General features: G+C 42.6%; 2 protein-coding genes across 3 annotated transcripts; one reads left to right on the top strand and one right to left on the bottom strand.

The window, feature by feature from the left end:
* Positions 1-285: 285 nt before the first annotated feature.
* grhpra (glyoxylate reductase/hydroxypyruvate reductase a) lies at positions 286-4080 on the bottom strand. Its single transcript, XM_083980460.1, has 9 exons — positions 3838-4080; positions 3500-3630; positions 2473-2545; positions 2242-2358; positions 2016-2104; positions 1760-1861; positions 1499-1634; positions 985-1115; positions 286-865 (listed from the first exon to the last, which is right to left on the bottom strand). Exons 1-9 carry the CDS (start codon positions 3921-3923, stop codon positions 744-746), a joined length of 987 nt encoding a protein of 328 aa, XP_083836586.1. The 5' UTR covers positions 3924-4080; the 3' UTR covers positions 286-743.
* A 1078-nt stretch (positions 4081-5158) lies between these two features.
* On the top strand, positions 5159-16184 carry LOC310992788 (protein phosphatase Slingshot homolog 3). 2 transcript variants are annotated; one of them, XM_083980978.1, is made up of 17 exons: positions 5159-5295; positions 6417-6578; positions 7987-8024; positions 8120-8306; positions 9077-9192; positions 9339-9407; positions 10231-10296; positions 10460-10642; positions 11120-11213; positions 11326-11454; positions 11668-11714; positions 11879-12025; positions 13387-13587; positions 13728-13965; positions 14072-14155; positions 14253-14348; positions 14536-16184. In XM_083980978.1, exons 2-17 carry the CDS (start codon positions 6531-6533, stop codon positions 14671-14673), a joined length of 1881 nt encoding a protein of 626 aa, XP_083837104.1. In that variant the 5' UTR covers positions 5159-5295; positions 6417-6530; the 3' UTR covers positions 14674-16184. The 2 variants fall into 2 exon arrangements, with proteins under 2 accessions (XP_083837104.1, XP_083837103.1); XM_083980977.1 differs by having other exon boundaries at positions 5165-5295; positions 6414-6578.
* Positions 16185-16226: the final 42 nt, after the last annotated feature.

The raw sequence follows: 16226 nt of genomic DNA on the forward strand, positions 1-16226 counted from the left end.
GGAAGAGAGAGGGGGAATGATATGCAGCAAAGGGCCACTCACGGTTTTGATGCAGCGCCGGCTGCGGCTGCAGCTGCAGCGAGGACTATAACCTCTGCATATGGGGTGCCTGCTCTACCAACTGAGCTAAATGACGCCCCACATTTGTTATATTTCTACAAATCAGTTTTAATCAGAAAGTAAATTTCTATTCCAAGCCAAACTGGAGTGTTGCATAAAAGACATGGATCCTTATTGTTAGAATAAAGCACAGATCAACAGGCACTGCATGTAGAATGAGATAAACCACTGATTTTATCTTTAAGGAAACATTTTAATGCAAATTATGGAGTGAGATGGTTTTTTACAGTTCAATGGCAACTGCACAGAAAAGTAGGCATGTACAGAGTGTTTTTGATGAGGACTAAGGTTAGGGAGTGTTCACAGTTTATTCATTATCCTCTTTCTCTTTAATGAACTTGAAACATATTTGAAGTGACTGAACCTTGACTGAGCATTTCCTTCCTCAAAAACACTCACTGCTTGAAAGTGCAATTCTGTCTACCTGTGACAGGTTGAAATAAACTACCATGTTAAGAATCGATGTAAACACATCTGAGAATATCTGAACTAAATTAGTATTTTTTTTTCTATTCTTTTCATCCCCTGGCTGCTTTGATCTCACATCAGGGACCGTTATCAGACCAGTGATATCCACGCAGCACCAGAGGAGGCAGTAGGCACAGTGGCTTCGCTTCAGGTCACTACATGGTGAGTTCACTGGGCATCTCCGTGCCCTGTAAACCACCCAGCAGGTTTCGCGCTGCCAAGGCCGACATGATGCCCCTGGTGGAGTAGGTGGCGCTGCCGATGTGCGGCAACACCACTTCACAAGAGAGGGGAGGAGAGGAAATAAAAGAATATAACGTTGGCAGATGAAATCAGGAGGCAAAGTGGGAAAAGAGACAAAAAAAGAAGATATTTTTAGATATTACATATACTCACCACAGTTTTTCAGTGTGAGGAGAGGGTGGGTTGTTGGGAGCGGCTCAGGTGTCGTGACATCCAGTCCGGCTGCAGCAATCTGACCGGTGCTCAAAGCCTCATACAGATCCTCCTGGTTCACTACAGCCCCCCTGAAACAACAATTCACCTCATTATGTATTTACACATTACTTCCATGTTGTCAGAAGATGCATGAGAAGGATCTACAGCCATTAAGAAGTCCATGAGTATATACAATGGGGAAAATAAGTATTTGGTCCCCTGCTGATTTTGCAACTTTGCTCCCCTGCAAAATAATGCACTGTCTGTAGTTTTTATGGTAAGTTTATTTCAACAGAAAGAGACAGCATATCAACAAAACATGCAGAAATAATATAGTCATATAAAGGTTATAATTTAATTTAGTGAAATAAGGGCCAAAACTAGCAGGGGATCAAATACTTATTTTCCCCACTGTACATCCAAACTGATGATTGATTTCTCACTCCGCTTTGTGATGCGTTGGAGGTTTTACCTGCTTGAGTTGATGAAGACTGCCGTATTCTTCATCTTGCTGAAGAAGGCCTTGTCACACAGCCCCTGGGTTTCCGGTGTCAGGGAGCAGGAAACAACTATAAAGTCGCTCTCAGACACAAGTGTCTCCAGAGGAACTGATGGACAGAGGAAAAAGAGAAGGGGAGGAGATGAATCAGATAAGCCTTCAAAAGCCCTTATTTTTGTTGGACAACGATATGATATTACATTTTCACGTCCTCTGACCCGCCCTTTTGCTTACCAAACTCTCCATGCACCTCTGCGGCATAGGATTTGGCAGTTCTCCCAGAGTACAGCAGCCTCTTCACTCCAAAGGGCATAAGTCTCTGAGCAATGGCCATACCTGAACACAAATACAATCACAATCCGCTATGCGCTTACCAACAGGTCATAAACCATGCGGGTCACATGTGGCTGGTTAGATATGTCAGCCTGGGATTTGGCTCCGGGATTCAGTCACATGCCAAAGTAAATGGAGCAACAACAGAAAGCCTCACCGATACGTCCCAGTCCGATGACTCCCACTGTGCTGCCAGAGAGACCGTAACCACAGAGCCAGAGAGGCTTCCACGAGCTCCAGCCGCCACTGGGGGAGGACCAGAGGAACAGTGTGAGGCTTAATTAAGGCAATTACTTTACACTCTTTGTTTATAAGTTACAGATGTACAATGACAATGAAAGAAAACACTGATAGGTGTAAATGTGTAACTTGGTGAGACTGACTTCTTGACCTCCTCCACTCCCTCTGGTAGTCTGCGAGCGGTGGCGAGCAGCAGAGCTACAGTCAGCTCAGCTGTGGCATCAGTCAGCACATCTGGAGTGTATCCAACACGTATCCCACTGCAGAAAACACACAGAAGTGTCATTTATAGGCCACGTGGCACTTCATCTTAGGGTTAAGGCTTAAGGTTGGTTTCTTAAGTATATGAGCTATAGTTTATTCATGCAACCTACCGTTTTTTTATTTCACTGATGGCCATGTGGTCAAACCCCACTGACAGAGTGCTGATAACCTTCAGGTTCGGCCCTGTGATCAGACAGAGAAGAGCTGAAACACTGAGATCTAGACACTGGCACACTTGATCAATAGACTGTTACTACTGTTTGGTGATTACATTCATTTTGGCTTCTTGAGTTTTTTGTTTCTTTTAAACAGACAAAGGACAAACAGTCTTCCTGACTGCGTGTAACAGTTGAAACATGTCAAGGTAAAGAATAAAGTCCCTCTGTACTGTTTGATATGTTTTAATTAAAGCTTAGCTTACACAACAACGATGAGCTGATAATGATCAATAGCATCATGTTTCTATACAAAACTAATTAAAGTTGGGTGTGTAGTACAATCAGTTTATGGAAGGTACCTGAAGTAAAACTACTCTTTATACCTAGGACGATCAGTTTCTGTATTGTTTTACAGCAGTGTAATATTCTGATAATTATAACCTAGCAACAATATGTACACCACTTTAATATGTGGGTACTTAATTACTTTATATGCAGCAGGGCAGCTTGTCAGTTTCCCCCAGGGTAATAAATAAGGTCGTTGTTTATCATCGACACCTGAAAGGAAGTGGCAGCTGAAGTTATTAAATTAATGTGGTGTAGTGAAAAGTAAAATATACGCTCATGTAAATGTAATTTTTGAAAAGGACCTAGCTCTCCTTGGAAACCAATACTGATGATGATGATGATGATGATGATGATGATGATGATGATGATGATGATGATGATGATGATATACAGTATGTACTTTATTAATCCCAAGGGAAATTTAATTCAGGTATGGTCAACTGCTCTCACAGAACCAGGCACAACATACCACAACAAGAAATACAAACATATAATAAAGAAGTGAAACAATCTGCGTTAACCATAACACCTAAAACCTAGAACCGCCCCCCCTGAAAGACAAGTCTGATACTGATAGTGGATGTATCTCTTACAGTCAACTGATCCCATAGATGAGTAGATGAGGAGTTACCTGCAGCATCCAGAACCTCAGCATCGATCTTGTCCGACAGCAGACACAGCAGACCGTGAGCTCCCTGCACTCCTTTGAGCAGCTCCGCTTTGGGCACAGGTTCATCCGAGTCCCACAGAGACACCTCACAGCTGTTTGCGTGGAGACACAGAGGGACATGGTGGCTGTCAGTCAGGTGCACAGGCTGATTTAGACAAAAAGTATGTGTGTGCGTTGCTCTGAAAGGTCAAAGGGTTAAATATGTAGACCATGCATGGTTGCAGAAGTGGCTGCTGTGAAGGACACACACACACACACGCCTGATAAAACACAACTACTTAGCCAGGACTAGTTCATACTCTGCGGCCGCTGACAGGATCTTCATCCCCTCCTGCGGGATGCGCCTCGTCACGAAAACCTTCATGAGTTTTCCAGCTGCTTTCATCCCACGTGTCACTGCCTGGATCCCGAGGAGGATACAGTACTTCAGCTGTTTTTACCTTCAGTGCCTGCACCGCTCACTGTAAAGGCAGCAGTTTACTTCACATGCCCCCTCCACACACACACATACACCAGGAAGTAGTTTTCATTTTACCGTCAGTGCGCTTGCGCGTAGCTGTAGCTACCTAAATGGGTGGGTGGGTCTGATTTGTTATCTTTGTCACTGATTGACGTGTTTTCTGCGCAAATCAGATCAAATGAAATGTCGGGGATAAAAATAAAACTTATGTCGCGTCTGCCGTGCTGTCGGCGAGGCTGTCAGAGTAAAAGCGGCTATAACAGGTTAAATCAATTAGACGTAGTTAGTTATCAGTTCAGTGAGACTTAGATCTGCGCCGATCAGCGCTGTTTTCTTTATGTATTAATTTGGGAACAAGTTGTGAATCTCCCTCCTCATCTCATCCTAGTAAGGGCATGTTGACAAGTCTCGGATTCTGCTTCCTGGGTTCGTGTAAAAAAGAAGGAGCGGACAAACTCATACCGATGGCCGCGCGGCGCATGCGCATTGAAAAGATTCAACCCTTGACGAATAGATTAGAAAGCTGTCATGTAAGGCCTACTCAAGTACAGTAGCTTTAGCTTATTACATTTTAATTAACTTTATAATTTAACTGCAAAACTATTTTACATGATAAATTATGTTACATATTAAAACAAAAATTATGAATTAACAGCCTATGGATTGCGCACCAGAGTCTGCAAGAGTTCACATTACAACATTTACATCAGAGACGATGTCAACATATATGGATCATACAGTAATCAAATAGTATACAATATAACACTGACAAGGTCTGGAAGGGATTTTACTGCACAAATACATTTGGTGCTGACAGTAGGCCACTTAAACTTTACAACACATTGTATTTGTTTTACAGTAAGCCATCATAACAATGCAAGTTTTACTTGAGAATCTGAATATTAGCCTACGGCCAGCATAAAATAAGAAACATGATTCTATTTTTTACTCAGTTAGTCCCCCCCCCCCATTTGATTTTTTTTTTCCAAGAGTCAGGATCGGTCGGGATTGATGGATTTAAATTATTTTATTGCTTCTCTTCACAGAGCAAACAAACTTTTTACCGCCACTGCGAGCAGGGGACAAGAGTGGACGTCGCCGAGGCACGTTAACGGTTGCGTGCGTCGTGACGTCACGGTCTCCTCCCGTACACGGTGCTCTCGGCTGCGCTGGGCTGTAGATGGTGAAGTCCTCTCCCTGCTGCTCGAAACACAACAAAGGGCGGAATAAGGAGCTCTCGGTCCAAACTAGTCGTCCCCAGAGCAGGATACAGGAGCGGGAGCCCGGTCTGGAAAAGGTGAGAAGTTTGTCTTGTTTTGGGAGTTTTTAATTATTTACCCGTGCTGTGTGTGTGTGTGTGTGTGTGCAGCCTTCAGCCAGGGCAGCGGTCAGCTGTTAGCTCCGACTGGCTCCAACAGGCTTCACTGTCTCTGCTGCTGCCGCTGCTGTCTGTGGTTTGGTGCAGTAACGAAGCGCGACTGTGTTTTCTGCTCAGCAAACAGACAGGAGCAAATCACTCGGCTGTGATTCCTTCACTGGTTGAGGATATAAAGTAAAGTAGGATCAAGCAGTGCAACGAGCTGAAGCCTTATCACGGAATTGCTGTCATATAACGCAGGCGTCACCACAGTGGTGTGAACACACTCCAAAAAACCTGTGATGGCAAGATCCAATTATAACCTGTATTAAATATGTGCTAAACTACAGCTATGTTCTTATTCTTGGTTTTCTTCTTGGCTTTATTTTGATAATGATTTGAGGCACATTCTTAAATGCAGGTATTTAAGTAGCCTATATCACTTTAGTCTTCAATCTTTTATTTATGTAAATGCTTTACCGTCTTCCTGGATTATCTGTTGGGTTATTACATAAAAGCTATAATATAGCCTTCTAATAATAAATGTTTGGCGTACTGCCAGTGCAGTTTCATTTCTGTTTAGACTATTTGCATTTTTTCTACTTACATATTAATGTGCATAACATAAACTTTAAAATATTCTTATGACATCTTCTTAAAATGGAATTCAAAAAGGCTTTATATCTTAACGGTAGTGGATAAAATGTTTACTTAACACTGCTTTTATAAGGTGAATAACAAACAAGTCAAAGTAGGTACTTCATCACAACTATGTAATAAACACATCTACTAAATCATCAAGCAAGTTTGGCCTAGTGCAAACCAGAGCTAAGGCAAAATCTAGTACTGTATATGTAACTCATGGTATGTGTGTAACCCTCGTGTTGCCTAAAGGCCACCTCCATTAGATTAAACTATGAAATGATTGTGAAAACTGTTCCCTCCAGATTATGCAACACCCTGAACCAAACACCTGGGTGTCCTCAGCCTTCTTTATCTCTAATACAAAGCCTATTTATTTGGTGTAATCAAACCCAAATATTCGTGTGTCGCTCCAGAAGAAAACCACCAGTATTTGCTCCGCCCACTACACGCTTCTGGCTGAGGAACCTGCAGAGCCTGTCTGAGCCTGCCAGCAGCAGCAGGTTTACTGGAGGTAGACCATCTAATGTGCAATGGCTCTGTTGACCCTGCACAGGCTCCCATCCCTCGCCGCCGCTCCGGTGAGTTTCGCTCATCATCCCCACACACACCTCGTCGCATACGCAAACAAGTCAGGCATTTTGCATCATATCCTCAGACAAATCATTGTTTACACTTTGCTTCAGTGAGAGTGATTCAGAACGGTGTGAGCTGTTTTTTCGTTGGGACCTTGTAGCTCAGCAGTTGTTCCTGAACCTGTCCCGTTTGTGGATATGATCAGTGTATTTGCCTAAATGATAATTAGGCTGTTTTGTTTTTAAAGCTGTTGCCAGGGATTTGATTGCCCCGGAGCAAACATGCCATAGATGAATGGTCACCACAGTCACATTTCATCACAGCCTCGTTGTCGGAGACTGATTGAATCACTGTCACTGGAGCTAAATACATACACTCATACAAACACTGTATCATCAGCCTCTGTCTGTAACTTTATCTTCTCTCATTCTTTCATTGAGATGATTTAACTTCATGTCAAAGGCTTTGCTTCTCTCTTAAACCACAGAGGACCTGACTGTAGGTCCGAGTCGCATTTTCTTTGCATATTTTGTCACAGAATCTAATCACTCTACTATCTAAACTTGTGTTCTCTCCTTTTCTTCTTCTTCAAACCCTCATCGTTCCTCTCCTGGCTCCTGCCCACTTCTCCTCTTTAATTTCTGTTTTTTTTTTTCTTGACTCTGTCTGGACTTGTCAGTTGCGTAACAGGTAACGTTACTGTCTCCAGTTTGTTTCTCTGTAACCCCTTAGTGCTAATCCCCTCCACACTTATTCTATTGAATTTCTCCTTATATCCTTCTTCTCCTCTGCTCTGCCAGTCTCTTTGTTTTTATCTTTCCCCCCGTAGTGTCCGCTTCCCTCTACTTACATATCACTCCTTTTGTCTGTCTTCCACTGCACCTTATCTGTGTTGCACCACATTTCACCCAAGAAAGTGACTGAAATTTTATTCCGGTTATTTGTGTTTCACACTCGCAACAGGAAAAACATGACACACACAAACACACACACTCCCACCGATGCCCCAGAAAGCTTGTTATAGTGTTTAAACACATTTGTCTTCATCAAGTCAGAAATGTGCCCATTTGGGAACATTAGAAACAGTGAGCGGCATTGTCTTACGGTAATTAGTGTTGTGCAGCTCCAACATCTACTGACAACTTTATTTGAGATGTGGCATATGATAATTTTGAAAAGAATTATAAACAGCCTGCTCGATAGAAACGCTGCAGCTTGACTGTATTGAAAAGACCCGGATAACTGTGGTAAAAAGAGATAAACAACATCACTTGTAAAAAAAAAAAAAAAAAAGTGTGAAATGGCATAATGTAGGTTTTGCACAACAACAACAACACACACACAAACACAACAGGGGCTAAATGTTTGTGTGTTCCTGTCTGAGCCCCTCTTTAATTTATTTTATTTCCTAAGGATGAAAGCCTCCAAAGAAGAGGGAGACTTCAGAAAAGGTAGGAATACATCCTCTGTGTTGTCTGTGGTTTCATCATTTAATTTACACAAAACCCAGCATTGTTGTACTAACTCACTGTCTGTTGACCCCCAGGGAGAGCTTTGCCCTTGTGAAGGGGGCAGTCCTTCTGCTGGAAGAGGGCGAGGGACTGGGTCCTCATGAGGAGACGTCTCCCACTGAGACTTCTCCCGTCAAGCAGGGCGGCGGAGCGTCGGACACGCGGCACCGACACCTCCACGCCATGATTGAACAGCTCAGACCAGAAGACAGCGTCAAGCTGGTGAGGCCTCATGTCTCCACACACGTTGCAAAGCAGGTCGGGAAAACCTGCGAAAACATCACGCAGGAAAACCCGACTTCTAAAACACACGTTTTATTTTTTATTTACTTTTGACAGTTGAAATCATTTCTCAGGTAAAGGTCAAAACGTCAGTATGTTGAGTTCACTCATATTGCTCTGTATGGCCTGAACGATCATTCAGTGTGATCAATTTCCCAGGAATAAAATTCTCAATCAATTTAAGCACACAAGTCAATGGGCTAAAAACAAGTGTAAAGAAACACAGGTATGGTCCTTTAAGTGGACTTTAGCCAGTGTCTGGGTTTCTCTGTAAACACAACACTGACTTCCTTGATTTGATTTTCTCAGGAAGGCCAAAGGAAATAGATGGCACAGGATATTTTGCCCCGTGTATTATCAAGTGGCTTTATTGAGTTATTGCGTAACTCCAGACATCAGAGGAAAGATAAAATACATCGAGTTTTTTGGTAACACTTTATAAGTACACACTATTGAGCATTAGTTAAGAATTAATAAATACTGAATTCATAATTTATAACGAATGAATACTCATTAGTATGTAGTTATATAACTGTGTTTATAAACTACATTATGAGTATTCATGTGTTATAAATGATAAATTCAGTATTTAAAGCTTAATAGTGTATACTTATCATAAAGTGTTACAGATTTTTTTTTACAGACTATCAGTCCTGTTGCCTTTCTCAATGTCTCATATGTCGTCTCCCTGCGTCTCCCCGCTGCTGCAGGCGGTGCAGCTGGAGTCGGCCAGCCCCGTCAGAGTCAGGTACCTGATCGTCGTTTCCACCCTTGGCAGCAAGCACGAGAGCATCCTGCTGGGCATGGATTTCCCCAACTCAGACAGGTTAGTGTAACCAAGATGCTGGCGTACTGTTTCACGAAGAGAGCACAAGATAATGTATCCGATCAATTAACAATTTCAGGATCAGATTGAACCTTTTAAAACGTCCTTCCTTCCCTGCCTCTGTGTCCTTCCTTCCTCTTTTGCAGCGATCAGTGCACCGTCGGCCTGGTTCTGCCGGTATGGAGCGACACGCAGGTGTATCTCGATGGAGACGGGTATGAAACGTTTTTAAATGAGTGTTGAATTAGAAATGAAAAAAAAAAAAAGCCCAAGAAGCGGGGAATTTGTGAGGCAGCAGCACAGACGGTGCAGCTTGATGTCTGGGATTCTGGCCAGAGATAATGAGAATGAGTAATGACTATTTATGGAGTTAAATCATTTTTCCATGAATTGCAACTGCTCCTATCCCTCACTAAGAGCCTTACATAAGCATAGAGGTCATATGTTTTTGTTGGTTTCATTCGGTGTCGGTGCTTAAAGGTCAGTGCGAGTTTAGCTGCTGGTTGCATTGTAGTCCACAGCCCCAAAATAATTCACTCCAGCTCAGTTTCAGTGTACGTTTTTTTTTTTTCCCCTCACATCACAGTTTTCGTCATAAATGTGGCAACTAATGAGGATGTAGAGAGGAGCACAGTGAAACTAAGAGTTAGCAAGTCTAAAAACAGCCAGGATCACATGGTGGTGCGGCGGCTCTGCTGACAACTACTGTGTTTTAACTAATCTGCCGTCAGACGCTGATTGTCACACAAGAGTCTTTGATCGGCTGCCATGTCACACCAGCATGTTCTCCCCCGTCAGGCTGGATCACACCTCCCAATGTGCTAATTTATCTCTCTCACACACACACACACACACACACACTCCTTACATTTTATTTGTACACTATCTGAAAATCTTGCTCCGTGTTCATAGTCAGTCACTACTAGGAACATTTCTCATAATGCTTCTTATCACTGTGACTTCCCCTTTTTCTCTTTCGTGTCTTATGCTTCCTCTGACTTAATTATCGCAGTTCATGTTTGTGTCTTTTGTTCACAGTGGTTTTAGTGTGACCTCAGCTGTAGAAACCAGAATTTTTAAGCCTGTCTCCATGCAGACCATGTGGTGAGTAAAATGCCAACCCCGTGGTAACAACATTAGGTATAAATGTCCATCCTACAGTAACTCATCAAGACCTCCTCTGCTTTTAAATTTTTTTATTTTTTTTAACTATCCTTGATTTCATGTAGTGACATTACCATCCTGACTCTCTGCCCTCTGTTGTAAGGTCAGTGCTGCAGGTCTTGCACGGCTGCTGCGAGCGGGCGGTCAAGGCAGCGGTGATCCCGGGCAGTGGCCTGGAGTGGGCCCAGCACTACAACAAGCACATTGAGTCGGATCGCTTCTGCCTCAACGAATGGGAGGCCATGAACGACCTGGAGTCAGTCCGCAAGGACATTAATGGGCAGAGGTAAACATCTGTTCCGTTTAAATGTCAAGTCAGTGTTTATTACTTACTCCTTTATCCTGGTAAACAACACTGAAGCACTGTCTTCCATTGCCAGAGGTAGAACAAATATTTATTGTAGTAAAAGTAAAAATACAACATGCCCCACGACATTTAGTCCAACATTCAAAATCCTACATAAGGTGGAGTACAGAAAAATAAATATCAAAAGTAAGTGCTAGCTAAATAGCATATGAGTGTTATATTATTATGTTTTGTACATTTTGAAAATGAATACTGAAGTATTGTTGATCGACAAAGTAAGTGGTAACTAATCTTGGATAATTACCTTCTGAAATGTAGTAAAGTAGTATAAGTAGCATCAAGTACAACTGTGTTAGTACTTGATTAAATGAAGTGAGTTAAATTCCCCTGTTTGCTGCTATATTTAGATATTGAAATAAAATAAAAAGTTATCATCTGTTTTCCTTGTACGTGAAGCTCTGCGGACAGAATGTCCAACGAGAGGCTGATCAAAGATCACCTGCGAGACATCATGAGGACCGAAGACCTGGACAACCTCACATCTAAAATGGTGAGATGTGGGAACATGTGAAGAGGACGTACGCCTGAATAAAGACGACAAGAGCCGGATGGCAGAGGTAAATAAGAGACTGTAAAACAAGCTTCCCTCTGCTCTGCCGTAGGTGCACTCTGCCCTGGAGACGAGGATAGGCTTCGACATGAGACCGTACAAGCAGTACATTGACAACGAGATCCTGGTTACCATGGCGCAAATGGACAAGCCCTCCAAAATATTCGATTATCTTTATCTGGTGAGCGATTGCCCTGTTTTTTAACGTTTTCTTTTGAGAGGACTTTCTTGTGCTTGGGTCAGGAAATGTACGGAAGTGTGCTTTCACCAGGATGTTGTATGTGACTGTAACTTCCTCTTTGTGGGAGACGTGTGTTGACAGTGATAGGGAGGACGGCTGTGCGGGCCCTTTTCTTTTTGTCGACTCAACGTCTCTCTCTCTTTTGGTTTTCAGGGCTCCGAGTGGAACGCAGCTAACTTTGAGGAGCTGCAGAAAAACAAGTCAGTGTTTCCACCTGCAGCATTTTTCTGTTGCTCTGTGTATTCTTGTTGTTGTCTCGAGTTTCAGTTGTCTCATGATGTGGAGACTGAGCACTGTGTATTGTCTTTCTGCTGAGTCACCACCGTGCCTCTGTAAGTTTGTGTCCGTATGTTTTTTTTTTCAGTATCGGCTACATTCTGAATGTGACAAGAGAGATTGACAACTTTTTCCCCGAATCCTTCACTTACATGAACATCAGAGTGTATGACGTGGAAGCGACCGACCTGCTCCCCCACTGGACGGACACGTACACCTTCATCGATCAAGCAAGGTTGCCCTGAAACACATTAGAGACACGTTGGTTACAACTGGAGACGAACAAACAGCCGTCACATGTCTGTCGTCAACCACATCACATATAGATTTGTCAATTTACCAGATATTAAAATTCAAACGTTTATACATATGAAACTGCTCTAATTGGACTTAAGGTCAATAAAACTGTCCATAATGACCTCCTGCATTGTTACACACACCAGTGCAGCTTTAGATTTCCACTCAGCTCAAGCTGTGTGAACGATATCTACAAGCTCAGACTGAATTGTTAAGCGTCTTGACTGTATTATCCGAAAATAGTGCTTTGCATTTGGACTCTCTGCTTCCCCGTGCTGCCCTGACAATCACAACTCCAGAGCTTGCAGTATTAAAGCACATTAAAGGGATAGTTCACCCAAAATTTAAATTGCACTCATTATCTACTCACCCTCATGTCGACTAAGGGCTGGGAGAAGTTTCAGAGTCCTCCGTGCCTTCTCGGAGTTACAGCGGGGCTCCGTGCTGCACTGCATGTCCATGTAACGGTTGCGAATGGGCCTCACTTCTCTTCGTCCAAAAAGACACACCAAAAAAACATCCAAATACCTCCATAGTGCTCGTCTGTAATGTCCCTCTTGTATTGAAGCCCCAACATGAGAAATTGTTCCGAAAAAAATTAAATAAGTCTATATTTCAAGCTTGTTTGTAGCGGAAGCTCCCAGCGTTGCTCTGCCGGAATCTCGCGCGATTTGCGGAGCCGTGAACTGGGTGTCAATGCAAATTGCGCAAGATTTGCACAGACACAGGCAGAGCAGTGAACTGAGCTTCCGCTACAAACATGCTTGAAATACAGACTTATTTAATTTTTTTCGGAACAATTTCTCATGTTGGGGCTTCAATACAAGAGGGACATTACAGACGAGCACTATGGAGGTATTTGGATGTTGTTTGGTGTGTTTTTTTGTTTTTTTTTAAGTGAGGCTCATTCGCAACCGTCATATGGACATGCAGTGCTACGCCGAGCCCCCCTGTAACTCAGAGAAGGCACGTAGGACTCTGAAACTTCTCCCAGCCCTTAGTCGACATGAGGGTGAGTAGATAATGAGATATAGATGAAATTTGAATTTTGGGTGAACTATCCCTTTAATATGCTCTTAATGGACATAGGAATATCTGTGAATGAGATTGAAAATAAGTGGTTTATGTTCTGCACTCCCTGTGTAGAAACACAATTCATTAGTATTGCTGTCAGAGCTGCAGCCTTGGATTACATTATGAAACAGTGACTGTTAAGCTGCTCACCACCTCAACGCCTCATCTCAACAACAAACTCTCTGAACCACTGAGTGAGCTTCTCCTGATCTCTGTGTGCTGCAGGAAGAGTGGACAGGCGGTTCTGGTGCACTGCAAGATGGGCGTTTCTCGCTCTGCGTCCACCGTGATGGCCTACGCCATGAAGCAGCATTACTGGCCCCTGGATGTGGCGTTGACTTACGTCAGGGAGCGCCGGTCCATCATTAAGCCCAACGACGGCTTCATGAAGCAGCTCCAGACCTACAATGGCATCCTCAACGCAAGGTTAGACACAGTTTTAGAGATAGCTACTAATCTGAAATGTAAAATATCAACTTTTTTTCTGCTTGTTTACTATCTCTGTTTGACTTTTTTTGATGTTGATTTATGGGCTCGTGTGAGGACTGTACCTTTAATGATTGCAGCCAGCAGCGTCACAGCAACCTCTGGAGGAGAAAGTCGAGAGACCAAAGGCAGAAGTCAGTGCGCAAGGAGGAGGGAAAGGCGGGAGAGGAAGAGGAAGAGGATGAAGATGAAGATGAGGATGAGGATGAGGATGAGGATGAGGATGAGGAACTTGATGAAGAGGTGGATGCAGAGAGTCCTGATGAAAAACATTTGGGCAGCCCGGATGAAAAGGAAGGATCAGAGGAAGACGTGGAGGTAGTTTGTGACAACAATTTTATTTTATTAGCAGATTTTTTGTTTGTTTGTTTGTTTTTAAATCTTCGTGGCTTCAACTTTTTTTAATCTTTTCAAACACACCCAGGTGTTTGAAGAACCCGCTCCCACGTCTCACACCAACCAGGAACCAGGGGGCAATCCCGTTATCACTGTAGATGAACCAGAAAAGGTACGCAAGTCGCATGACACAATAGACATGTCTATCTGCCTGTTTAACTGTATCCTTTGTAATTATTTGATTTTCTTTTTCTGCCTGTCATCTCCAGGTTGCCTCGAGTGTTGATCGCAGCGGCAGGATGAACCTCTTCTCCCTCATGCAGTCCATCAGTGAACTGGATGATGAGGATAAGGGATGTGAACAGGTGATTGAACGTAACATATTTCATGTTTCATATCAAAAAAAAAGAATCAACCACTTATTATTAGATTTTCAATAAATCTGCCAATTCATATTCCACCAATCCGCCCATCCATTACTCAGATCTAGCCCCGGTGCTCATTTTCAACTCTATAAGTAACTCCTTTGCTTCTTTATTATACTTGTCAAAGCTCCCCCGCAGTCCGAGGCAGTCTCCAAGGCCGAGGAAGCGAAGTAACATGCGCCGAAGTCTGACTCACCAGAGGGCGTGCGTGGATGTTTCACCTGAACCGCGCAGCCTGCCAGACGCAGGTCAGACTAAACCCTAACACGACTGAGGACACGACAGAGCAGGAAGGGAGGGGGTCCTGTGAAAGAGACATGGAGGAGGAGGAGACATGGTTTTGGGGTAAAAGTCTGAAACACGAGAGCTGAAGGTTTGTCTCTGGTAACATGCCAAGGTTTTTATACACTGCTGTGCTCTGACTCAGTCCAACCGTTCACATTATTTTGATGCTGAAAGTTTTAATTTACGTTTTGAAGGTCATTATCGTTGCACTTTCATTGCATTTCTCTTGTCTTCAACTAATTATGAAAGGATCCTGCTGCAGTGTTGATATCAGTAGCGTGAGGATTTTGATTGAAACATTGTTGTATTATTATGGTTTATACAGTGTTTTTAGAACATCTCCTGTCACAGACAGATGTAGAAGCCTCTCCCTCCATGTAGTGTCCTCTTCCTCAAGCTCCCTTTTTACCATTTCCCCTCTAAAAGTCTTATATTACCAGTTTAGAGATGATATGCTATGCAATTACTGTTCTCTGTAAATTTGAGACTGTATGCTGCCAGTCAGAGGTAGATGGATTTTCACATTCTCGCTCATCAGATGTCATTTTAGAAATTTATTTTTATGTTTTAACAAGTGTACATTACTCGCAGATGGGAGGACTGTACTGTCTAAGCTGTGCATTATGTTATGGACCAAGTTAGGACCTGTTTTGTGACGACACAAGCCTGTTTGCCAAACAATGTATTCCAATGTGCCAATGAATATATATTTAAATGAAAATTTTTCATCAAGTCAGTATGTTAAAAAAAAAAGAAGTCACCTGTCGTATTTGGATTCATTCTGTTTAAACACCAGGGCTATATGAGTGCCTTCAACCTGAGAATGAAATACGACTCCGTGACTGGTGTTTTTCATATTTTTACTACGAGGTGGTGGCCAAATATTGTATGTATCTTGTATTGTTTCTCACTTGGTTTGATTGCAGTATAAATGTGACTTCCTAAGGATTTGCATGTATGCATAATGCAGACATATATATACAGTTTATATATGTACCGACACACAATTGCTGATGAATTGGGTGCATGTTATGTGTGTGGTTTTTTTTTTTTTTATACCTGCCTGTGAGAGCAAATTGTTCAGGGTTTTCTCGTGTATTTATATGGACATTTCATGGATAAATTATTCAATACATTCCTTTCAGATTTATGATCACCAGATGCTGATGTGGAAAATTCTTATTTCATGCTGGTAAAACCTGATGAACCCTGGTTACAGTTTACTTTACATTTAATCTGCATGTTCACCGTTTAAAAGAAGTAAAGAACCCATGCACTTTATAATCCCACAACACACTGTTCCCACTGCCTGAGCCAATGTCACGCTGTAGTATGATCAAAATGGTCAATGACTAGTTTCTAAAGTCTGAAGTCCACATTTCTATGCCTTGTTGTGTTAAACAACTTTCCACTGTCTGCACCTCACTCTTGTTTACAACAAGCACTATGAGTGAAAAATAAATGATTATCCTCAAACCATTTGCTTCTTGATGAAATGAAACGCCAGATGAGAAACACTTAGGATCAGAAACA

The sequence above is a fragment of the Trachurus trachurus genome, assembly GCF_905171665.1.
Source record: "Trachurus trachurus genome assembly, chromosome: 10".
Lineage (NCBI taxonomy): Eukaryota > Metazoa > Chordata > Actinopteri > Carangiformes > Carangidae > Trachurus > Trachurus trachurus.

What these genes read in the sequence shown, in the direction of transcription:
- grhpra (XM_083980460.1), bottom strand. Translation starts at nt 3,923, where the DNA reads ATGAAAGCAGCTGGAAAACTCATGAAGGTTTTCGTGACGAGGCGCATC. An exon ending in ATCAGTGAAATAAAAAAACG is followed by an intron (nt 2,359 to 2,472) that starts GTAGGTTGCATG and finishes TGTTTTCTGCAG; the next exon opens with TGGGATACGTGTTGGATACA. An exon ending in GGAGTGGAGGAGGTCAAGAA is followed by an intron (nt 2,105 to 2,241) that starts GTCAGTCTCACC and finishes GTCCTCCCCCAG; the next exon opens with TGGCGGCTGGAGCTCGTGGA.
- LOC310992788 (XM_083980978.1), top strand. Translation starts at nt 6,531, where the DNA reads ATGGCTCTGTTGACCCTGCACAGGCTCCCATCCCTCGCCGCCGCTCCG. An exon ending in CATCCCTCGCCGCCGCTCCG is followed by an intron (nt 6,579 to 7,986) that starts GTGAGTTTCGCT and finishes TTATTTCCTAAG; the next exon opens with GATGAAAGCCTCCAAAGAAG. An exon ending in AATGGCATCCTCAACGCAAG is followed by an intron (nt 13,588 to 13,727) that starts GTTAGACACAGT and finishes TAATGATTGCAG; the next exon opens with CCAGCAGCGTCACAGCAACC.